Source organism: Sciurus carolinensis, chromosome 9 (genome assembly GCF_902686445.1).
Source record: "Sciurus carolinensis chromosome 9, mSciCar1.2, whole genome shotgun sequence".
In the NCBI taxonomy this organism is placed as follows: Eukaryota; Metazoa; Chordata; class Mammalia; order Rodentia; family Sciuridae; genus Sciurus; species Sciurus carolinensis.
This window is the reverse complement of record NC_062221.1, coordinates 110,142,206-110,167,540: the sequence shown is the minus strand read 5'-3', so window position 1 is coordinate 110,167,540 and position 25,335 is coordinate 110,142,206. Positions and strand designations below refer to the sequence as shown.

General features: G+C 35.5%; 1 protein-coding gene across 4 annotated transcripts in view; it reads right to left on the bottom strand.

Annotated features, from left to right (window-relative positions):
• Positions 1-25,335, bottom strand: part of Robo1 (roundabout guidance receptor 1) — a 373,106-nt gene that overhangs the window by 12,756 nt on the left and 335,015 nt on the right. For 2 of the 4 annotated variants that reach the window (XM_047564416.1, XM_047564417.1), the window contains 6 exons: positions 23,838-24,173; positions 21,922-22,029; positions 19,193-19,337; positions 15,442-15,690; positions 6,367-6,773; positions 3,231-3,383 (listed from right to left, as the gene is read on the bottom strand). In XM_047564416.1, the coding sequence (XP_047420372.1) occupies positions 3,231-3,383; positions 6,367-6,773; positions 15,442-15,690; positions 19,193-19,337; positions 21,922-22,029; positions 23,838-24,173 (1,398 nt within the window). The remainder of the gene's footprint in view (positions 1-3,230; positions 3,384-6,366; positions 6,774-15,441; positions 15,691-19,192; positions 19,338-21,921; positions 22,030-23,837; positions 24,174-25,335) is intronic. The other 2 variants (XM_047564418.1, XM_047564420.1) reach the window with 1 other exon arrangement.

Below are 25,335 nucleotides of genomic sequence, written 5' to 3'. Positions count from 1 at the left end.
GTAGATTTGGTTTTTAAATCAAGTATGTAAATGTATTGGAAAGGTTGAAAAGAGGGGGTGGGAAGAATCTATTAGAAGGTCCTAGAAATGCACTTGTGCTTGGCTTTAACTCCATAAGACTTCAGCTGATAAATATTCATATATTTTAATCCTATCCTCCATCTGGGTTAAACTTGAATGTGGCAAATATGAAATAAATAAATAATCAGATGCTGCCTGTCAGTCTGACTGTGGTGTGAAGACCGTGCTTTGTATTCAACAGTCCCTGGGTATTCATGAATCCTCCTATTTACCCACTGAATGAAGGGTGGCCACAATGCAGGCATTCTGGAGGGACTGGTAGAACCTTAGGGGACAGAGTGTGTCCCCCCCAAATTCATATCAAAAAATCCTAACACCTAGTACCTTGGAGTGTGACTGTATTTGGAGTCTTTAGAGAAGTTATTAAGTTTAGGATGAATTCTCTGGAGTGAACTTTCATCCAACAGGACCAGTGACCTTCTAAGAAATGGTGATAAGGACACAGATACACACTGTTGGAAGACCATGTGAAGACACAGGAAGAAGACCACCATCTTTAAGTCAGAGAGGCTTCCCAAGACACCAACTTGTTGTTACCTTCTTCGTGGCCTTCTAACCTCTAGAGCTCAGGAAAGAAATGTCTGTTGTTTAAGTCACCTAATCTGTAGTAGTTTGTTATGGCAGTCCTAGCAACTAATATAGAGACATACTGAGAAGAATCATTTGGAATTGCTCTCTCAGTTCAAACAAAAATTCACTTTATTCTTCTTTATTGAGTCTACAAAAAATCTGAACCAAATTTACAAAGTAAAAAATGCTACAAATACAAAACTGATGTTTTTGCATGTTCTAGACAGTTTACATAAATCTATAGACAATAATCAAGCTCACCCATCAGTCTATGCATTGCATTCATAAAAAAGAAAAAAACAACAAACCTTCCAAGTCTTACTGACATGTTGAATTCACATTTTAAAAATTGTCAGCTTTTTCAATTCTTTCTCCTCCCTGCTTCTCCTTTTTAATTATTATATAAATTTTGTCTGCTTTTGAGTACATTTCAGCAGGGGTGGGTAGCTCAGTGGTAGAGTCCTAGCTGAAGTGCTGGGTTCAATTTCCAGCACTACAGGGATACATGAATTTCTTTTATTGGGTGCATTAAGAAGTGCATTTTTGTGGTTTTAATTAATCGATGTACATGCTGGGATGTGTATAAGATATAGCTTTATTAATTTTTCTCCTACCCACCAGTAAACATTCTAAATTAAATTCAAAAATATTACTATAATAAGCATAACTTAATGAATAAAATGTTGAAGGGAAGTTAAATCTATAATTTAAAAACAGTTTTAGTTACTTCTTCATTTGACCTAATGTTGTTAAAGAAAATAATTATTAGCTTCCATATCAAAGTATGTCCTATGATAATTTTGCATAATCATTTTTGTGAAATAAGCAATTAGAAATCCAAATAATGTTTCAGATTAACTTTTTGGCTTTACACATGTTTCAATATAGTTCTTTGGTATTCCTGAAATTAAATGAAAAAAAAAAAAAAACTCTTGTGCTTCATCATTCAATTTAAGTTATTATTCAGGGATTAGTTAGAATTTACATTTAATAATTAAATACGCTGAAATAAGTACTGTGGAATGAGGACAATAAATACAGATAACAATTTTCAAGCATACTGTGTTTCATAACTACAGTGCTATATTTTTCAACTTGGCATGTTACATTACTTAAAACATTTTCAGGAGGCATCATTCAATGTCACATTCCCCAATGAAACACACATAAATAAGAGGTGGAAGGATCTGCTTTAGGCAGATTTTCCCTTATGTATTCAATTTAAATGTGTTTACATCCAGGCTCCATGTTGGCTAGTTTTCCAGTTAGAAGCACTCTCTTCTAGATAATAAAAATTGATAAAACAGCTATAAAACTTGTAAAATGCCATTACAGGGATCTCATAAATGTAAAATGGCTGGTAGAGTTTGGGAATTTACACCTAGTGTTTGTCCCCTCACAGAGGCAAACATGCACAAAGCCACTGTAATAACCCTTTAAAATCAGATAATATCCTGACAGCTCAGTTTCACTGACAAAAGAGTCCTGGGCAGAAGCCAGGAGGCCCAGGTGCGCTGTGTCATGCCAGTATTTAATGTAGTCTAATATCAGATAGATGGTAGTGAGAGAAAGTACTCAGAATAAAGTACAGATAATAGCATGGACAGCCACTCATTGCAAAATTACTTGTGCTCATCATGCTGTGAGCTTTGTATTAAATTTTTCTGTCAAGTGGCAGGAATCGCAGGGAGAAGTACCTCAGAAAACCCTCCTTGTAACCTTGGATAAGGATCTATAATATTAGGCTTTCATATGATAATGGCAAATGATGCCCTTTTTTTGAAAAATTGCTGACTTGTAATGAAAGTCCTAATCAGATTGTGGTTGCAGAGGACCAGGAGGTGGGGAAACTGTGCCTCCGACACCCTTCGTCCCCCATCCCTTTAGTGAATTTAGAAAACTTGACAAGATGGGTGAGTGGGAGAGAATTTATCTTACTTGCATTTCCAATGAAGCCTGTGGGGTTGTGTTATAAAATGAGAAGGTGGCGGTTTAATAAATGCTGGGTCACCTGAGGCACTTTCATTAAAGGCTTTCTCTAGACAACATCACAGTGTTTGCATTCTCCTTCTATGCTCCCTTGAGAATACAAGCGGCCCCTCTTCAGTGAGAGTCGATATTGTATGTGAAGGCATGAAGAAGGTGATTCGATTTGCCTTTTGGTGCACAAAATAACTGCATGTGATACCACTAGGGGTAGAATTAATATTCACACAACTTTATTGTCTTCTGTTTGAAGGTAATGTTGTAAAAAGTAAAATGAAAAAAAACAAAAATAGAGACACTTTGGAGGAATCTGACAATGGCAAATCCTATGCCATTACTTCCACTATAGTCATATCCTATTGTTTGAAAAACACAAACTTCAAAAAATATTAAAGATGTACACTGTTCTTAAATAATCAACTTATTAGAAAACAGTAAGGGTTAGCTATGGAAAGAGATCACTCCTATATGTAAGGTGAAGCTTACAGTCAATGAATTTTTAATGTAATTTCTAATGTCAGTGAACACATTCACTGGTCCTAGAGCGGCAGGCTAAACAGGCGGGATTCATAGGTGCTTTTCAATGGACTTACCATCTGTGTAGGCTTCTCTGCGCAGATGTCCTGGCTGGTGTTTTTGTTTCTTGGCTGGTCTGGCTTTCTGCATCACCGCAGCACTCATGTTGCTGTCTGTAGACACAGGACTTGTGGGCCTCGGGCACTGAGACCCATGAAAATGTCGACGACCTGGGAAAGAAGCAACAGAGCCAGACTCATCAGTGAATATTAATTACCACAGGAACAACACGAGCAGAACATGAAAGCTAAAAAAATTTTAAATAAAATCTAACAAATAGTAGGCTTTTGAGCACTCCGTGCTAGCTACTCGAGAAAATACCCTAAAAACATTGCCAGTATTTTGTTTTTCTTTATGATTTTGATCACTACTTTTATTCTGTTAAAGTTCGCCATACTTATTTGATAAAGAAAAACATTCCCACTTTTTTGCAACTAATGTCACCAAATGTTCTTGAACAAAAGTATTAATTAAATTTTTGCATAACATATTCAATGTTTGTTGCTTTCTCCAAAAGAAGAGTCAGAGTCCTTAAGCAATTCATGTTCTAAGAATGAACTATTCTAATCACATACTTATTTCAGCTAAATATATATTTATGACATTCTTTGATGGCAGAATCCAAATGTCTTATTAACATTCTCAGGTATTTCTTTCCAGAGGATCTAAAATTATCTATCTCACATATTTAGATGAACCAAAAATGACTCTCATCTCTTCTATCTCAAGATATTTACTGTTTCTAGATAAAGTGACTCTTCTAAGACTGTTTTGGTGGAGGTGGAGGTAGTTTTTGGTTATTTATTTTTAGGGAAATAATATTCCCAGATACCAATGGGAACTGAATTTACCTATCAGACATGGTGCATTCCTGTGCTATCAGATTATCTGACTCTCCTACATAGATGATCTATTACAACAGGCACAACGTACTTAACCCAGAAGGGCAATGAAGTCCCACTGGTCTTCTGGTGACCTTCCCTATCTTGATTTCTAGAAATTCCTGTCACAAACTCAGAACTCTTTACCGTACCACAAGAAATTTCAAACAGACCTAGACAACATATCTTTTGACTATAAACAGAAGAAGCCACATATAGAGAAACAAACACATTTAAAAATGCTAACCAAAGTATATTAAATAATAGACATTAATGCAGTCATGTGAGAAGCAAGGGGATTGGATTATTCATTCATATTAACTTTAAGTCACATGGTGAGCACCACCATTTCCTGAAAAGAACACTACAATAGGCAGAGTCATATTTAGTTCATTATAATCACGAGCCAAAAGAAAACCAGAAATGCCACTCAATTACAATATAATAAAATATTAAACCAAACTCTCCTTAGCTGTGATAGAAACTATTACAATTAAAGTTACATATCCATGAAAACAGAGAATTAGGGCTTAGAGGAAACCCATTACTCATTCTAGTGTGTAAGACCATCCACTGCTCATAGACCCTGAGGCATAAGGTCCTTTACAGATGAATTTTCAACATCATTTCTATGTTTTCCTGATTTAATGAACTGAAAAACACCCTTAATGCAATCTGAAAGTAGTAGTCTGAGATGCTTAATTTCATGTATTTTTTTTACAGAGAATTAAAAAGGAAGGGGAAACAAAAGCTATATATAAAGTTATTTATTCATTAAGAAAGAGAATTAGGTTTGCATATTTTACTGAATTCAGCAGCTACTGAAAGAAAAGATATTTGTCTACATTTCATAAAATGTATACCTAAAATAAATATATATTCCATAACAGGATGAGGAAAATAAGACATCTTTTTTCCTGCAACATATTCATGATAAATAATTTATAGACGACTTTATGTGAGTTAAATTTTCTCTGAAAATATTCTACACTGATAAAAAATAATGACCAATGCAGTATCTAGAGAACATAGAAAACTACCAGTGTTGTCGTTGTTAATAAAACAACTAAAAAACAAGTATTGATTTTTGTGATAGTCTTTCTTTTTCCTACCTATTATCTCTTTTTTGATAATCACATTCTTTTCTTCTATCACTTGCATTTTCACGGCTACCAGAAATACACATGCACACACACACACACACACATATAAATACACACATAATGATATGAATGTATGTGTTCATATAAACATATATTCTTCCTGCAAAAATAAAATCATATAACAAATATGTTTTATATTAAAATTATCTCCTTTATTATACTTGGGAGGAAAAATAAATAAGTAAAAATGGGTTAAAACATAAGAGATACACGTTCATTAAAAATAGGTTACTGGCAAAGAGAAAGGGATACAGGAAATTTCCCTTTATTATAAATACAATGTGCATCTGGATTAACTTGCGCTCCCAATTATTAGATCACAAAGGGAAAATATTTATGTTTGCAAATGTGTGCATATTATTCAAATCTTTAATTTTTCTCAATTAAATTAATATTCTGGTTTGAAAGGACATGAGGAAATGAGTTTCAAAAAGTAATAGCCCATTCCAATGGCTGAATGTCCCACCTGGGTATGTAAATATCTTTTCTACAGATCATCTGATTAAAGGAAATAAGAGAATTGTCACAATAAATTTTATCTGGGTTACTTTTTACATTTAAACAATTTATAATATGCATCAAGTAACACAAACTTCATTTAACTGAGTACACACATACCTTAAAGAAACTATACCAATCTGTGTGAAACATACACACAGACATAGGCCAATTTTTTATAATTATATTAAAAATGAGGACACCAGAGTTAGCTTCTTATTACTTTCATTACATAGCACTTATTAAATAAAGGTAAAGAGTTTAAAAGTTTGACCAGAAAAAAAAAAAGGAAAAGAAAAGGAAGAAAGAAAGGAAGGAAGGAAGGAAGGGAGAGGGTGAGGGAGAGGGAGAGGGAGGGGGAGGGGGAGGGGGAGGGGGAGGGGGGAGAGGAAGTGGGGAGGGGAGGGGAGAGGAGGGGAGAGGAGAGGAGAGGAGAGGAGAGAAAAAAGAAAGAAAATAAATAAACCATTCCTTGGATTTGGGTTTCCTTAGGCCATTAAAAAAGAAAAGAAAAAGCAGTCACAAATTAGACACAGACGGTGGGTGACAGGCAGCACTAACGCCCACGCACTGCGTTTCCCTCCCAGCTTGGAGAGGAGTGCCCGACTTACCAGCAGCATCCTGCATTTGCCTTCGCGCCACTTTCAGACCAGCATACTCTGCGGCTGCTGCCACTGCCTGGGCAAAATCAGCATCAGTGAAAAAGGAGCCGTCGGAAGAACTAACACTGGAGCGCCCACTGGAAATGTTGTCCTCCTCTGAGGCTGAGCCCCAGCCGTTGATCATGGACCCAGTGACAGAGCTCTCAAGGTCCCCAACACTTGAGGCAGGGGTTTGCTCAAGCCCACGTAATAAAAGCCTTCTAGTTTGCATTTTGGCAACTTCCATGTCGGCTTCATCTTCTTCCTCTTCTGGCGCATCCGTATCCATATCTGAGACCAGAGGTCCTGAAATGTAGCCATAGGTGTGCGGGGGAGAAATCGGCCGCGGGGGAGGAGGAGGACTGGAAGGCTGCCTTCTGCATGAAGAGGAATAAAGAGGAACTGCTCAGCTCATTATCTGTGACACGAAACAATGAAGCAACCAGAAATTCACAAGGATGTTGATTTGATATTTGTTTCTGTTGAGCTGATTTGTTGGGGGGGAGCTATAAATCAAATTATATCAAAGCTTGATTTTGAGTTGTATCTCGCAACCAGAGGCTGCCCTGCAGTACATTTTATTCAAGTTTAATAGAAATATACTTAGCTAAGTCTTATGTTTATCATGTGAATCTAAACGTTTTTAAAAGTTAAAAAGTAATATTTATTTTAATGTTTTTATTAGTGCATTATAATTATACACAATAGTGGGTTTCATTGTGACATATTCATATATGCACATAACATAATTTGCTCCATTTCACTCCTTTTGGGAGCATACACCTATGTATTTGTCCTAAAATCTTTACAAATTATCAATACCTTATTATTAACAAAGACAACACTCATTCATCCTCATTTCACTGAAAAAACATTTATTTCTTTCCCTTTCCTTTATTGCCACTCTTACTAGTCCAAGTGAATGAAGTCAATTCATCTAGATTATAAACAGTACAATTACACAGAATGAACAAAAACAGATTCAGCACATAACACTATTCCTTTTAGATTTTAATATGTATAATATATAATACATATTAAATAATAAAATATGTATGTATTTTAAAAGTTAAGGAACCTGAGTAATTTTTCTCTCATTTACTCATTTATGAGTTTAACTGAAGGTGATCAGCTATTTAAACTCCACTGCTTTTCCTGTTTTTCCATCTATCTGTTTAATAATATGCTTAAAGGTATTTTTTTCTATCCTGAAGTTAGCTAAAGATCAAAGAGGAGGACACAATTAAGTAGTATCCCACAGTCTAAGTTCCTAGAGTAACTAATAAGGCTTCAGCCACCTTTCTACGGACTTGGAGAACATCAGTTAAAAGCAGCCTTTCTACCAACACTACCCAGTCCCATTACCCACTGTGAATATAAGATGACTGAGAAGGTAGAGAACATTTGGACTTAAGTGGAAGAGTCATGGAAAGATGTTATTCCCAGGGAGAACACCAAGAGAATAGCAACTCATTAAGAGCATGCCTGCAAAAAAGGGAAACATAGACACATAGTGATGCCCAGGAGACTGCCTGGTCAATGACTGGCTTGTCAGTCCCAATGCTAAGCAAGGTTAAGATGGGACACAATGTAGGACTATCAAGTGAAAGGTTTGTGACAGCACCTCATCAAATCCTGCACTCCTGATTTCATAGAATTAAAAAACACAGATTCAGCCCATGATACAATGAAACAGAAGATAATAAAAATACAACTAACTCACTGAGCACATATGTTGCATCTAAGCATATTTTACAATGTTATCTCCTTTCTCTGAACAACTTTCTGAGTTAGTTTTTAAAATATTGCTTTATAAACCAGGATATTGAAATTCAGAGGAATAAATAAGGATTTTGTCAAAGTTCTTAAAGGTGGTATGTCTAAAATGCAGAATTTAAACTCAAGTTTTGTTTCTAAGATCATGATCTTCCTTCTTTCTAGGAATGGTATTATCACACACAGAGACACACAGACAGACAGACACACACACACACACACACACACACACACACACACAGTGTATGCCAAGAGAGGTGTGTAGTGTATGTATGCCAGGAGAGGTGTATTTCAGATATAGGTGAATTAAAGACATAAGAAATGAAAACAACCTGTTATTATAAGGACTATGTGTATGTAAGTGTACATTATTACACACTTGTGTATGTGTTCACACATGCAGAGTTCTTTAATACAATTCATCATTTCTGGGTGGTTTTTAATGTGACTGTGTGTGGTACTAGAAGAAATATGAAAAATGTGCCAAAGCTGGAGTTATTTAAGAGATTAAAATGAATAATTGTTTCAATGTGGATTCTGTCATACACATAGGAGGAAAACCATTGTTTAATTTGGAATGCAATAAAATACCATACTTAAAAGTTAATTTGCAGCCTTTGTAAGCATGTAAATTCAAAATACCACAAGAAACTTCTCTTTTTATAGTCATGTAAGAATTTTTAGTACAAAGGGGACTGTTCTGACCATCAATAAAGGGATGTAGAAAGGGCAGCTTCACTGTGAAAGGATGCCAGCATTGCTGTTTGGATAATTCACATTCTGTAGAGCAAAAATGTTAAACAAGGGCTGGCTTTTAACTACTACCAACACGTGCAAATGCTAAAGAAAGACAGAAAAAAAAATGTATTCAAACCATCTGTAAATAAGGCCATCCTGGGGAATGTGTGATAAACATGTACAGTTTGAAATATGTAATATATTCTATTTGAAAACAAAAAGCTATTTCGAGATGCTGCATTCAAGTGGGGCTTGTCACAAATGAACCTCAACCCTTTAGATTCCACCCCTGAGGGGTTTCAGCATCTTCTGAAATAATGTACAAGTATATGATTGTGACTCACAACACTCTAGGCTTCTGCGAAAATGATGCCTTCATAAATATGTTCAAGAAAGAGAGGTGATTCCATTAATTTATGAAAGCAGGTATTTCTACAGTTCACCATATAGCAGGTACCAGGCAAAAGACAAAAGGGGGAAAAACCATACCTTTCAGATCCTTTTTCTAACACTAGTGTAGCTTCAAATTTTGTATAATCAACTATTACCCAGTTTGTAAAAAACCAAGGTATTTAATTTTCCTTTACTGTCTTTCTTTTCCTTCCAACAATATCATATTCAGCTTGTCTACATGAAGAAAACATCAGTAAATTTCCTACTTCATTCATGAAAACTAATTTTGCTGTTCAAGGTATTTTTATTATTAACTGCAGTGAATGCAATAGTACCTGGAATTTTTTGAAATAATATGTATGTTTAATTATATTATTTTCATTGTTCTTGTCTGAAAAAAAGAGAAGGATTCCCCCTGTGTTGGTCATCTTGTTTGTCTAGTTTTAGACAAAATGGAATATCCTAGATGTTCATTAGAATGAAATTGCAATATTAATAATAGTGCAAGTTTTTAAGACTTATAAAATTAATATTGTGGTATAAAGCTTTTTTCATTGACTTTTTGTTACATATACTGCAATATTTATATATGTCCCTAATCAATAAGCATAAAATAATGTATTTTTTAAAAAACATCTATCGCGCATCTATTATTGTGTGGTCTCTTCTGGATTTTGATACCAAGGAGATCACATGTAAGGATTCACTTTTAACTCATACATACTGAATTCAAACTAACTATATGTATTTGGCCATAGATGACAGCATTTTGCAAAACACCCATAATAAAATCTCCCAATTCAACTGATGTTCTGAAATGAGAAACTACTATTCCCCCATCAGGATAGGAATTTGGTTCTACATTCTTCAATCAGGATGAACTTTGTGACTGCTTTGACCACTAGAATATAGAAGGAGTAAGACTAGGCCCCTATTCTGAGTATAATACTTAACTGATCTGAAAACTTCCTCTTCCTGACTTCTTTGAAGCCAGCTGCTATGTTAAAAATACCACTATCCTAAGACCTTGCATTATAAGAAGCCCAGGTCATGTGGTGAGACCCTGGAAGATAAGACTCCTCATGGAAATAGAGGTTGAGGAATATTGAGACATCAGATATGAGGAATAAAACTAACTTGGCAGATCTTAGCGCCCCCAAAACCAGGCTAAAATCATATGGACTGGAGATGAATAGTTCAACTGAAACTTTTCAGAATCCTGGACTCGTGGGATTGTGAATAAAATAAAATGATCATTATAGGCCACGAAGTTTTAGGATCGTTTGTTAAGATAGCAATAGAGACAGGAATTCGGATACTATGTTAGAAATTTAGCTGAATAAAATATAGTTTGTGTTTGAAGGATCTTAGAGTCCAGTGAAAGAGACGAACAATTTGTTACATATGCAATCATAATACATTAAATCAGCACCCTAATGGGGTGCTTCATTAGGGTATTAGGGAAGGAGGATATACATAGGTGTTAGCTAAAAAAAAAAAAAAAAAAAAAATAGAGCAGATAATAGTGTTCCAGGAAGTTGGGCAGAATGTGCAAAGACCTTGAGGCAAGCAAGAACTGTTCTCCTTCCAGGAAGACTGGAAGAAACTTAAGAGTAAAACAATAGAGACAGCAATGGAGGCGTGGCAGTGGGCAAGGATGAAGCCACAAGAGGTCAGACGACAAAGGGTCTTGATTGCTACATTAAGGAATCTTGCCTTTATTTTAAGGGGAATGGGAAGTCATTGTGAGATTTCAAGCCATGATGAGGCTTGATCAGCATTGCATTTTAAGAAAATGCCTCTGCACAGTTTGCAGCAGGGGTGGTTTGAAGAAGGGGCAGGGTCAAAGGCACAGAGACCACTTAGCAGAACATTACTGTAATGCAGGCAAGAGAAAATGGCTGCTGGAACAAGAAAAGTGCATTTATGCCTGAATATATGTGCTGCACTCAGAGTGATATTTAGGCAGTAAAAATCTGCAGGAATAAGTATTGGGATATATGAGTCTAAAGCTCTAGAATGAGATCTGTAGAGAAATAGCTATCTATCTCTAATAATTGCATCATTAGGGAAGTGGCAGAATGATAAGAAACAGAAGCCATCGACTGATGGAACTGATGTTTGAATAGGTAAAGGGATTGAGAAGAGGCTTCACTCAAGGACTTACCTACAGATGAGAGTCCAACACTCTATCTAGTCTCAACAGGGTAGACACAACTTAAATGCCAACATTAGGGAATGAGTTACACAAATTACAGTATCTATTTAACCCAAATGTCTACATTGAAAGTTACCAACAGAGAAAAATACACTGTTCAGTGAAAAGAGTAACTTGTAAGATAATATTGGCAAGCCACAAATTCAATGCAATGTAAAAACGGGTAGAGATGAAAAATTGAAAGGATTTTTACTGAGCTCTTGACAGTGACTGCTTCTGACCACATAGATCACTGGTACTTTTATATTTTCATTTTGTTTATCTGCATTTTCAGAATGTCTGGAATAAATGTATAGAGTGTACAGTCATCATTTCAAAAGCACAAAGAGAATTTTCTTTTTATAATGGGCTCACACCAACTTTTTATTAGTGTACAGTATTATTTCCAGCAACAATCCTGGAAATAAAGTTCATAATTTCTTCATAGACTGAAAACTATAACTTTTAAAAAGCTAAAACGAGTCTAATTGATTGTAAGTGCAGGTACTTATTGTATATCTCAATTATATCTGTGTACTTCAAGACCATACAAGTATTTGCCATCCTAAAACAGAAAAAAGAGGTGATTTTCAGTATCAGATTCTAGTCGTCAAATACTAGGGGGGAAAAAAAACAACTGTGGAATGCAAAGACATGAGTAAGACATGAATCCTGTTCTCAGAGAGCTCTGAATTTAAATGTAGCATCAGAGAAACAAATAAGAAATACTAAAGCAACAAGAAAACTGTTTAACTAAGATTTGAGCACAGTCTTATGAAGATGAAAAGAAGGTTGGTGGATTTTTGCCAGGCGACCAGAGGAAAGCTCTGGAGTGTCACCTGAGCAGGACTTGGAAAGATGAGGAATGCTTGCCAAGCAATCCAAAAACAGCATGGCCTAGACCAGGACGTTGGGTGAGTTTAAGATAAACTCAGAGAATTTTCAAACAAACTAATTAGAAATGGTGTGTAAAGGGAATGAGAAGATGGTTAGGGGCTTTGAATACTGGGCTCCAAAGGAAAATTGGAAATAGGGGAAACAGATCCAGACTTCCATGCAATGACAGATAATACGAGGGTGAGGAGAAAAGAAAAATGGATATTGTTATGGTTTGGATGTAAGATGTGCCCCAAAAGCTCACATGTGAGAAAATGCAGGAAGGTTCAGAGGAGAAATGATTGGGTTGTAAGAGTCTTAACCCAATCAGTGAATTAATCCCTGATGGGATTAACTGAAGTAGTAGGGTGTGGCTGGAGGAGAATGGAATTGGGTCATGGCTTTGGGGTATATATTTTGTATCTAGACAGTGGAGACTCTCTCTCTGCTTCCTGATGATGTGAGCTGCTTCCCTCTGCCATGCTCTTCCACCATGACGTTCTGCCTCACCTCGAGCCCTGAGGAATGGAACCAGCCTTCTATGGACTAAGACCTCTGAAACTGTGAGCCCTCAAATAAACCTTTCCTCCTCTATAATAATGCTGATCAGATCATTTAGTCACTGCAATGAAAAAGCTGACTAAAATAGAAATCATTTCAAGAGTATGGGAAAATTCCAAGGGACAGGGATTGGGGTCCTATACCAGCAGCAATGGAAATGGAAACAAAGGAACAAAATAATGGGCTATTCTGGAATTAGCATTAAAGGGATCTGGTAGATAATTTTATTCATAAGATGGTATGAAGACAACAGAGGAAATGAAACAGAAGGATAATTAGGCTGATCTCCAAATGACAAAGGTATTTTCTATAATTTTGCTTATCCTTTTGGCAATTTTATTTTTAATACATTGGCCAAATAAATAATGGTTGATAATTCTAAATAAGATAGCCATTAAAATAGGACAAGGAACAAGTTTGAAAAGTTCACTGCAAAGATGATCAATTTGGGTTTAGACATGTGGAGATGTCCAAGTGAAAATACCATTGTGACACTCAGGGAAAGGGTCTGGGCTGGCTAAGTAAATTTGACAGCTATCAGAATATAATTGTCAAATCAAGTGATGGGGAGATACACAAGGATGAGGACAGAAGGGAACTATTATTTGCTGAAAACTTACCCTACTACAGGTACTTAATATACATTATCTCATTCAATTCTCATAACAATTTATAAAATCGCCATCATTGCAGAGAGCTCAAGAACAATAAAGACAGAGAAGTCTTTAGATTTTAGCATTAGGAAGCTACTTTCAGCAGACAGAAGGAAGCAAAAATGGTAGAAGCCAGGATTCAGGGACAGAGTTGGGCTGGGAACTGGGAAGGTGGAGGTGGCTGAACCACACAGCAGTAGGGGAGTCTGTAACCAGGAGAGAAGGCTAAAAGTTTAAAAGCAGCAGAGTTAACAGGACAGAAGTAAAGACTGGAGAGAGAGCCTGCGGCTGTAAAGTCCAGACAGAGGACACGAAACTCATTTTTGATTTTGTTTACAAGGAAGGAAAAAAGAATTACAGACAAATTTTTTTTTTTTTTTTAACAAAAAAGGCTAGTCAAGAGAAGGATTTGGGGTCTCAGTGACCACACAGAGGAGACTGGAAAGGAAATAGGTCATGTTAGAGAATGAACTCAGATGTGCACCGAGCTGCACGCAGTCTCCAACTTCTAACAGTTAAGTCCAGGTTGGATGGCGTTTATTATTTCCTTCCAGGTTTAGAAAATGGGGAGCAGGGACAACAGTATTAACTCTGTTGAATGTAGCTGATGATGCAGTTGCTTAGATTCTTTGCAGTTCTTTGCCTTTTGTACCTGTAAACAAAACTTGTGTATAAATGTGAGTGTATTATATTATACAGTATGAGATATTGATCTAAAAAAAAAGAAGAAGCTTAATGGTCTCTGTTCGTCTCTCATTTGCTTCTAATAAGAGTAGTGAAGATGGCTTATGACACTAATAGGAAAAAGAGACAACTTATTTGCTCTCAATCTTCATGAAGTTCAAAGGTTAATACTATTTAAATATATGGCAATCCAAGTTCCCCCTTGTTACACAAGGAAAGGTTTAACTACTTCCTTCTGTTTAAGAAGTGTAGGATTTGAATTTGGTAATAACTTCTTAATGACAGAATCATTAGCAAACACTGCAAATTCTATCTTAATCTGCAGAATAAAATTCAAGCAGCACAAACCAGAATTTGTTATTCATTCAAGAATACTGAGGGAAAATCTTCTGAGGCAAATAATATACTCTGTTTCAAATGATATTAGGAATATAGAAAGCAATAGATACATAATATAATGTGTCAAGGGCAATAAAATGGTGCAAACAATATCATTGACAATGAGAGAAGAGCTAACATGATACAGTAATAGCTTTTATGTGGTAGAAATGACAACTGAAGTCAGAGATAACAAAAATGTGCAGGATGATGATGTTCACTATACAGGGTAAGAAATCAGACAGACAGACACACACACACACACACACACACACATTTTGTTTAGTAACCTGGATAAAATAATTCCAACCTACCATCAAAATAAAGGTATCTGAGGTCAATGTAAAATGAGTACACCAAACTCATTCTATTATGACATTATAGCTATGAGAGAATAAATTATTATGTGGAACTTAATTTTAAAAGACAAGAGAAAAATTTCTTTTTCTAAAGAAAGAAGTGACTTGTTCATGCACAAGGAAAATTAAAGTACAAAAATCATCCACCAGCAATAACATGTCATGGAACTAGCAGGCCACGTGTACATGAATGTAATTATGATAAGTGGGTGAGTAACAATGCCCACTACTTTATGGTTCCAAGTTCACTGGAATCAATTAATCTAATGTCATGGTCAACAATATTACCCTATACATCCTTTATCTGGCCTCACTATGGGAAAATACTCCAAGAAAATGCTCGTGTGATTTGAAAATGGCTTCATGGTTTAACATTCAATAAATGCCAATAAATAGTGGAAATGATCTGATTCTGTGAGTGATGACATACCGCCTGTCAGGTGGGTGCTGCATATGGCCAATCTCCTCTGGGCAATCCTGCAACATGGGCTGGAGTTCTTCCTGAGGGGATGGGGTCAGAGTGGCAGTGGACTGATGGCTATAGGACACGGCAGCAGGAGATGAAGCTGCTCCCCGCACAGGAGGTGTGGGGCCTCTTTCATCTTCCTCCTCTTCTAATTCATCCTGCTGCAAATACATCCGTGCTGGTGGTACAGGACATGGCATTTCTTGATCATAGCTGAAACAAATTTTAAGAACATGCTGATTTATTTGTTGCTCCCAATAAACTACTGCTATAGTAAGTGGAGTATCAACTTTGACTTATTTTCAAATATGAAGAGAGAGATGAATTGTGAAAGAGTTTAATGAAGAAGAAGGAAGGAGAAAATTCTGTATAAGACATCTAGTTTGGATGAATGAGAAAATTTCTAGGCTATTTGATCACAAGGAAAACACAGGAGTTACACAGAGTGAAACAGTAGAATTAGGAAAGTAAAAGAAGATACAAAGCAACCACATTATTTGAGTATCAACTTTCCTGAACTAAGATAATCAAGGCGGTGGTAGAGAATAAATAAAGGAGAAGTGTAATGAAATTACAACTTAAAAAAATGCAATACATCACTACCATTTTAAGCCTTCTGGACCACAGAAAGGAGTTACTGTTTAAAAAAGTCTGTTGCCATAAAGGTTTGTGAAGTATTACATATACTGTTTTTCTCTGTGAGATTATAACTTATTATTAGCATATTATACTTGCTGAGAAGACACGCAATAAAGAAATCCACTTAACATAGTTTAACTTAGTAGATATCAAATGTACTTATCATATTTTATTCCTCCAGTGCAACATATTCTCTAGAAGATTCAAAAATGGCATTGCAGATAGTCTGATAATGGACTTCTAGACTCTGAGCAAAGCACTTTCTAAATCCTTTCAAAGAGATATTGGAAACAACTTAACTTAGTCCCATAGAACCTTCTTTCCCTCTGGAATTGTGGACAGATCATTATTTCTTCAGTTGGGCACAAAATGAATGGTTGGTTTGTATTTAGGATGGTGAGTGAAAAATGAAATACCCTTAAACAATAAAATGCTCTTTTGCTCCTGGATTAGAGCTGGGTAGGAATCAACACAAATCTGGGGATTATTCACATTTTTCCTTTTCTCATACCTCAGGAATATGTTTATTGATTAAAATGGCAAAGCTGTATTGCATTATATAAACTGTGTTTTTATTACTGCTCTCTCTTATTCATTCTTTATCACCTCCTTGCTTACTTTACCTTAGGAAAGTTGATGCTCAAATAATGTGGTTGCTTTTTATCTTTTTTTTTTTTTAACTTTCCTAATCCTACTATTTCAATTTTTGTAACTCCTTCTTATGTTTCCTTTGTTATCAAGTAGCCCCACAATTTGCTCACTCATACAAATTAGTAATCTTGTAGAGAACTATCCCTTTCTCCTCCTCATTACCTGTCCCACAATTCATTTCTATTCTACCTATAAGGACTGTCTACAATCTGTCATCTGTTGCATGTCCCACTGCCTTAATCTTTTAATTGATCTCTTTGCCGCCAGTCACTCCTTGCTTCACCATGGTCACATTGTTCCAAAATTGCTTTACTATAATGCAAGTCACTGTCAGGTCATTCATTTGCTCCAAGTAATAAATGGCTCTCTAATTGCTTAGAGAATAAAATTAAAATGATACAGCAAGGCACTTGGGTATCTGCATAACTGGCTTACATTTGCCTTCCCTGCTTCCTCATCCCTGCCACATTAGTTCTGCAAGAGTCCACATCTCTGCGTGGTCTCAATATTCATAAAATATTAATTGAGAACTTTCTCATTTTTCAAGGTGAAAAACATCTATCAGCAGATCAGGTTCATGCTTCCCAGGTAAAACCAATCTTTTTCTTTGGTGTGAAGTTGTATCTCCTTCAGTGTCATTTTTGTGGTCATCTTCACACATGCACAAAGATGCCAAAAATTTGAAGCATTTGACATGCATGTCCCCAGCAGAAGTAAGACAAGATAACATATACTTTCTTGCATCAATTCTCACATTATAAAAAAGCATCCTTGAAACAACTGCTTTAGGGCCACACTGTTTGAAATTTTCTTTCTTAATAACAGTGATTTCCCTGTTAAAAATGGCACCCAGAGGAAGTACTAACATGCAGCCTGGCATTCCTAACTTAAGAGGGTTGCAATGTGCCTAACAGGAAATGTATCTCTAACAGATATATTTTCTCAGAAATGACATGGTGCTGTTAGCTTTATTAATAATATGTATATTATTATTATATATATATATATATGTGTATATACATATATATACGTATATATGTATATACACATATATATATATATATATAAAAGGGCTCTTTAAACAAAACACACGTGAAAAAAGTTCTCAGATCAATAAAAATGTGACCTAGGCTTGAAGAACCTAACCTTGCATTTCCTTAGAGAAAAATGGTTCCATATTGGCTAATTCAGTGTTCACAACCACTTTATAAAACATAACTACTATGGATAATGAGAATTGCTGTTAATATTTTTGTAAAAGAATTTTACTTGAAAATACAATTCTATTTAAAAATGATTGGAAAAGAGAAGTAAAGAGGTTTTGTTTCCTGGGCATGGCTGGGACTGCAAAAATACTTTTTATGAAGAATTAAAAAACAAAGCCTTTATTTCTATAATAGTCACTGAAAAGACTACTCAGGTAGATTTCATTTTTTTGTGGTTAATTCTGTAAGTCAAGGGAATTCTCCTCCTTTATTCCCACTACTAAAGCAGCTGTTTGGTTTTGTTTGAGGTATCGTGTCCAATTATAAAGATTCTGGAGTGAGGAAGAAGCACACTAACTTTCTAATTTTCTCCTTGTGGATTATTTACTCTTGTTAAATGCTTCTGAGAAACAATTCTAAGAAGTTTAAACTCCTACAAGCAATTTTCAGCATAATGTGATAATATCTAAGAAAAATGTAGTCTCCATAAATTATGGTGTGTAAATCTAAATAATTATTTTATGAAAACTTAACGATGTGTCAAAGAAATTCTAATACAGTCATGTATCACTGATCTAAAGGAACATGTTCTGAGAAATGCCTTGTTCGAGGATTTCATCATTGTCTGAACATCACGGAGTGAAATTAGACAAACCTCCAGGGCATTGGACAGTACACACCCAGGCTAAATAATATGCCTATTGCTCCTAGGTTAGGAACCTGTATGTCATCATACTTAATACTGATGGCAACGGTAACACTAGGGTAAGTAGTCATGCATCTAGACACATCTAGATGTGGAAAAGGTACAGTACATATATCAGGCAGTGGGAATTTTTCAACTCCATTTTAATATGATGGGAACAGCATCATATACGTGGTCTGACATTGACTGATATGACCTTATGCAATGCACAACTATTTTGAAAATCACAAAATCATACATGATATTTTATACACAGGAACTCATAATTTCCTGTGTGTGTGTGTGTGCATGTGTGCATGTCTGTGTGTAATTCTCAATTCCTAAAGAAGCTTCCTCAGCACTAATTCTTTTATGGGTATCCCTGAGGAGAGTTTTAACGTGCTGTTGATCAACATTGTATTATTCAGAGATAACTGTGTGGACTTCAGGAGTCGGTCTCCTCTTGGCATCAACAACTACTTGGGTTGGTTTAAGCAAGCATATTATACCATTCCATAGGTGATGGTCTTCCTACCTTTCATCTACAGAAATACTGTACTCTTCACTGTTTCCATGGGGAGGAGGATGTGCTGGAGGAGGAGGAAGCAGGTCTGCCCAGTTCATGCCACCCTGTTTTGGAACCTTGGGTGTCCGTGCCCCTTTCTTGTGCCCTTGACTGCCTAGAAAGAAATGAGGTACAACTCTTTTATTTCTAGCCTTTAAATTTTTTTCCATTATCCATGAGTTAATTATTTTCTGTGAATATAATCTCATAATTTATTTAGGTATATAGAGATAAACACACTTTTCTTCATTAATTTTAAACAGAACTTTACAGAAGCAAAGAATTGCCAAGTTTAATGATAGAACACATAGCAAAAAAAGCAATAAAACCATAAATGAATTTTACAAGTCATATCATTATTAGTGATCTTCCTACAGTAATTAATTGCATTATGGATTATCAGCTAAAACAAATGAGCTGTAGACATATTTTCTGGAGTGCCTTTCTATTATTTAATTGCTGAAACCTAAAATACAATATGATACAGATACGATCTATTAGAGTTCCACTGTTGCATTAAATCACTGAATATATATAATTTGTACTTGTCCACTGAAATGTTTTAGGCACAATAAAATTACTAGTTTTCTTCAGAAAGGTAGGTACAGATGAAAATAACTGCTGGGAGAACTAATGTAACTAATGACAAAAGAAGCCAAAAAAATGCTTTTAAAAGGATGACATGTTCTCAGCCACTGTTTCTATAAAATTATGGCTTATAATAAAATAATGTTGCTGAGCATTAATAGTTTGAAATAATCCAATTTTTGTAGTACTATGGTTTTCCAATTTTAAATCTGGTGTATTCTTTGAACTCTGGCAGATGTATGCATATTCCGTTTTTAAAACCTTCAGGTCAAAAGGTGTTTGGAGATAAAATACTCCCCCTCACTAGGATATATATTAGATTCATATGTATATTATACACAATGACTTTGTAATTACTTTTTCTCATATGATCCTTTAATATCAATGAATTGTCTTGGTCTTTTTTTTTTTTTTTAACTGTAACTGAAACAGCTACATGTCACCCCACAAATCACACAGGTCTTAGCTTACTCAGTGAGCCTTATTTTTTTTAAGACACTTGGGAATTTCCTAATGGCAGTGTTTGTTATGCCAGATGTTCTTTCCCTGCTATGATACAACACCAAGTGTGGGCTGAGGAACAGGCTGTTACTAATAAACTATGACTCCAGCCCTGAGCCTGGGTGTCTCTGTCCTCTCTCCACCCCTCAGTCGTATATTGGGGGGCAACTGTGCATGTGTGGCAGAGTCAACATTAGCCAGCACCTTCCTCTTGATTTCCTGAGACACATGCCTGGTAGCAACTCCATCTGACCGAGTGGCTTGACCTCATGTACATGCTTGCTGTCTACCTTCACTAGATCTCACTCCTTTATAATCTTATCATCAACTATCCAGAGAAAAACAACCAATGAATAGCAGCATGGCATTCATGGTTTTGGTGTCTAAGCGGAGGGATGGAGAAGGTCAATTGAAAATTAATAGAATCATGGGGTTTATTTTTTTCCCATTGATATGATTTTCTCTATAAGTAACTAAGAATTCAAAGTTGAAATGACATGAAACAATCAAATATCTAAATATTTCATATGTTTTTTTCCAAAAGTAGATCGTTGAAATTTTTAAGTCAGGTTACTTAATTTAAAAATAAAAAAAGGTTATTTAATAATATTTTTATTGTTAATGAAATTTAATATACAGTGAAGTCTAAAAAAAAAAAATCTACAAAGATAAAGGGTCATTTCTAAGCTCCTTTAAAAAGGAACAATTTCAACACAGGTTAGAAAATGTGAAGCCAGCATATTTAAGCTTAAAAAAAAGACAGCAAAATGTGAATGCAATATTCTTTACAGAAGGAGGTAGAGACACTTGGCTAAAAGAACCTAGCAAAGACTTTAATCCAGTTGCTGGGAGGTGCCATTTCTACCCTCTCCAGCAGATACATGCTCCATTCAAGATCCATTAGTTTGTTCTCATTGTGGTGTGACTTGCCACATGTTAGTTCTAATAATGAACCACTTTTAATTAGAAAAACAGGACTTAAGTACCAGCAAGCTTCCATCTGCAACCCCTATCAGGAAAACAGCTGGTAAACAGCTGCCCCAGCATGCAGACCACAGGGAGGAGCCTCAGTATAATTTTTGAGGCATGGACAAATTGAGGCTGGGAGGTTGCTTTATGAGGCTCCCGAAAAAGAACTGAGTGATCACACAGAAAGTATAAACTGAGACAGTACCTAGATCTCAGGTTGTCTTGCAGGCTTTTATTCTGTTGACGTATACTTAAATGGTTGCTTTAATAGCCTTGTTTCAAATGGTAACAGATTTATCATATTAACTTCATGTGCAACATTTTTAGTTTTATTTTGGAAAAGGGAGAAAAAAGTTTTAGCTGCCTTTAAAGTTTAGTTCATACTTTTGATTTACTGAAGTTCATTATCAAGGAGGAAAACAGGGAGCTTAGTATTTGGTACCAAATGGAAAATAAAATGGCCTACTGAGAGGATAGTCCCTTAAATTGAAGAGACAAGACTCATGTCTGGGATTCAGATGATAAAAAGAGATTAGATGAAAATGATATAAAGTGATTCAATACATCAGTCCATCAATTCATAATCTTGGAATGTACCATCTTGTAAAAAGAGAGGTTGATGTTTCCTGGGATCCCCTTACCAGATGTACTGCTGCCCCGATCCGAACTGTTGTAGGATCCTCCCGTATTCTGGTCATATGATTGATTGTATGGAATCGTTGGAGGAACTGTGTCATTTGCTCGATAATCTAGATGTTTCAGATGAAAAAGAAATAAATTTATTTTTTCTTTGTGAGTGATTTCACATCTCTTTATCTATATTTCTGAGTACCTTAAGAAACTAATTGCCTGGTTTTCTCCTTTATTTTTATATTCAAATTGTCAGGATACAAAAAGGCTTGTACTCCAAATGGATATCTACATATCCACTTAAAGATAAAGGAATAGAGACTGGGGATGTAGCTAAGTGGTAAAGCACACACTTAGCATGCATGAGACTTGGGGTTCAATCAACAGTACCCCCCCAAATATGTATATACATGTGGATGGTAACAAAATAATTCTAACAAAAAGAAATCATAAAATGCCATGTCTGCAAATCATAAAACATAACATAATAAAATAAAAATAAAACTTGTCAACAAGATTACATCTAATAAAAATATATCCCTGATAAGAAAATAAAATATCTAATCTGCCCCAGAAATGCTTCTCCTTATTTAGGCAAAGGTGAAAATCCAGATGATAAGCTTGCCACTGGAATGTAGTCAGTAATAATCTGTCAGCCTAGCTGCATTCCAGGGTCTTTATTATACTCTGACATACCAAATCTGCTTACAAGCAGTACAAACAATAAATCAGAGTTCTGAAATGTTTGTACAGAGGACTGTCAGAGCTTTCTGAGGTCCAGAGTAAAACCATACACTATGGAAAAATAATGCAATGGTTTGAATCCCCACAGTAAACTCCATAGCTGCAGAATCTGCCCTCATCTTTGTCAGTCTTTATCATCAATGTATGCAGGAGTCTTAATAAATATTTATTAAATTGGATCATTATACCAGTTAAGTACCATCTTAAACTTGGGAAAAAGCTAGATGACTTTATTATCAAATTACAACATGACATGAACTTAATCTAATGAAATGTTTAAATTATCTTGTTATACTCTCCAGCTGTACAAAGTTTTATTTTTGAAGAAAATGCACTCAGGCCTAAGAAAATAAATCCATACCTCTAATTATCTAGTATAAAATGCATTCTTTACCAGGATACTTGCACCACATTGCCCCATCTATTCAAATTAGAGCAATCTAGTTACACCTAGAGGTATAACTTTGCAAATCATGTTATTAAAGCCCTAGCCTAAAGAACTACTAAGAAATCAAGTGCCTATCTCTTTCAACCCACATGCCTTACAATACAAAGACATTCCCCTCAGGCCATAAAATACTATTCTACTGCTTCAAGTTAATATTAAACTTCATTTATTTTAGGTTCTATACTGGCAGACTTCAATAAGGTCAACCAAAGAAATTTAGGTTCTAAAATTATATACATCATAGCAATCTCAGGAACCACAGAAGGTCTGAGAAATACAACAAATTGAACCACTTCTCCAGTTCAAGTTTAATTTAATTATTTTTCTTCAGTTTGATATAAAAAGGCCATTCGTTCCTATGACCATGTAGAAGCAATTATCTTCCATCCTCAAGTGTAAAGAGTGGAATAGTCTATTTATTGAAAATGTGAGGTATTGTGACAGTTGTACATCTGCCTTATGAATAAAAGATTGTATGTCCTCAGCAATTCCTCACCCACTTTATCTCAAAACCATTTGAAAATACTTATATATTATTATAAAATCAATTTTCCAAGCTTATTGTTGTGCTAATTAACTCTTTGACATTGGAAATTTCGAAACCAAAGAAAGAAGAAAATCACAGTAACCAAAGGAAAGATGTGACCTGCTAGTCACAGACAGGTGTTGACATCTAGTGCCGAGGAGCTAAGAGTGTCAATACAGAAGAGTAGGAATAAGGGCAAAGCTGTTCACCTTTGTTCAGTTTGTTTTGCTCCATGATGTTATACTGAATTGGTGCCACTTCTTGTTTCTGCTGACCAGGTGGTTTCCAGTGCTTCTCGCTGGAGTCCCCGCTGCCATTGTTCATGTTATTGCTGAGGTTGGACTGGATGAGCTGGGTAGTGGCGTAAGGAGTGGGCTGCCCTGATGGATTGACAAAACGCCCGTCCTTCAGATTTGGGCTATTGAAGGTTTTCATCTCATTGATTTTGTTACTAAGATCCACATCACCATAAACAGTTGACTCAGGGAGCATCAGATTTGTTTGTTTGTTATCCAGTTGGTTGTTATAATTTGCTATACAATCAGCTACGTGCAATGGAGAGGAAAAGGAAAAAGTCATTCTGCATGGTTATTCGTTTTAAATTTCCTTCTAAGAAGCTTTGTGAGTCACAGTAAAATTGGGATGTAAAGTACAAATGGGTTTAAATTAGATCAACAGAAAGGGCCCCATACTCATATGGACTTTCTAAAGGAAACCAAACTTGAGGGAATAAGAGCATCCACAGAACTCATGTAGAGATGACATAATTTTAAACTTCTGCCAGTGCTGTGTGCTAAATAATTCATCTAATTTAAAATAGGAATTTCCTTTAACAACCCTCTTAACAAGAACTCCACTAGAATAATACATACATGAATCTTTATATGGCAACTTTAAATTTTCTAGTCTTGGGTTAATGAACTATTTGAAGCTACAGAACAAAGCACATAAGAATCCAAAGGGGAAAATGTATCCACAGGTCAAAATACCTGAGATTCCAATGTTTTATAAGGTACTTCTCCTCAAAAGATAAGATGAGCAGGGGTAAGGTGACAGTTAATAGTGCTCAGGAGAATTTTATTAGTTCCTATCTTGGTCATATAGGATAATCATTATTGGAGAAAGATGCTACATAATCATTTTTTCATGGTTTCATAATGACACCAGAAGTATAAAATGACAATAATGACAACAAAATGAATCACACTAACCAGTCATTTAATCAAATAAAGCCTGAAATAATATCTAGTATGTCTAATATCTCATTTCCACTCTGATCCTCCCTTTATTGAAATATTCAGAAATTAAATACTGATTATATACATACATAGATAGGTTGATTGATTGATTAAGGTCTGCAATGGAAAATATTAAAAGAGCAAGAATAGCTAAAGTCATAAAGATAAACATTTTAAGTTAAAAAAAGGTACCACGGAAAATCAGCATGATTTTATTCAGGTTCTGTAAAAGTGGCACTATCACGAACAGGTCTCTTCAAGGATTGTTTTCAAAATAAAAAAAAAAGAATTGGTTTCAACTGAATATCTTAATAAATGAAAATGAACATGCTTGCTACTAATGATGTAAATATGAATATAATCCGAAGAAAAATTTGCGACTTCTCTATGTTACTAATTTCAACTACTTAATTCAACCATATATGAGCCGGGAGCAGGGATATTTGGTACATCTGGATTTCAGGAATTC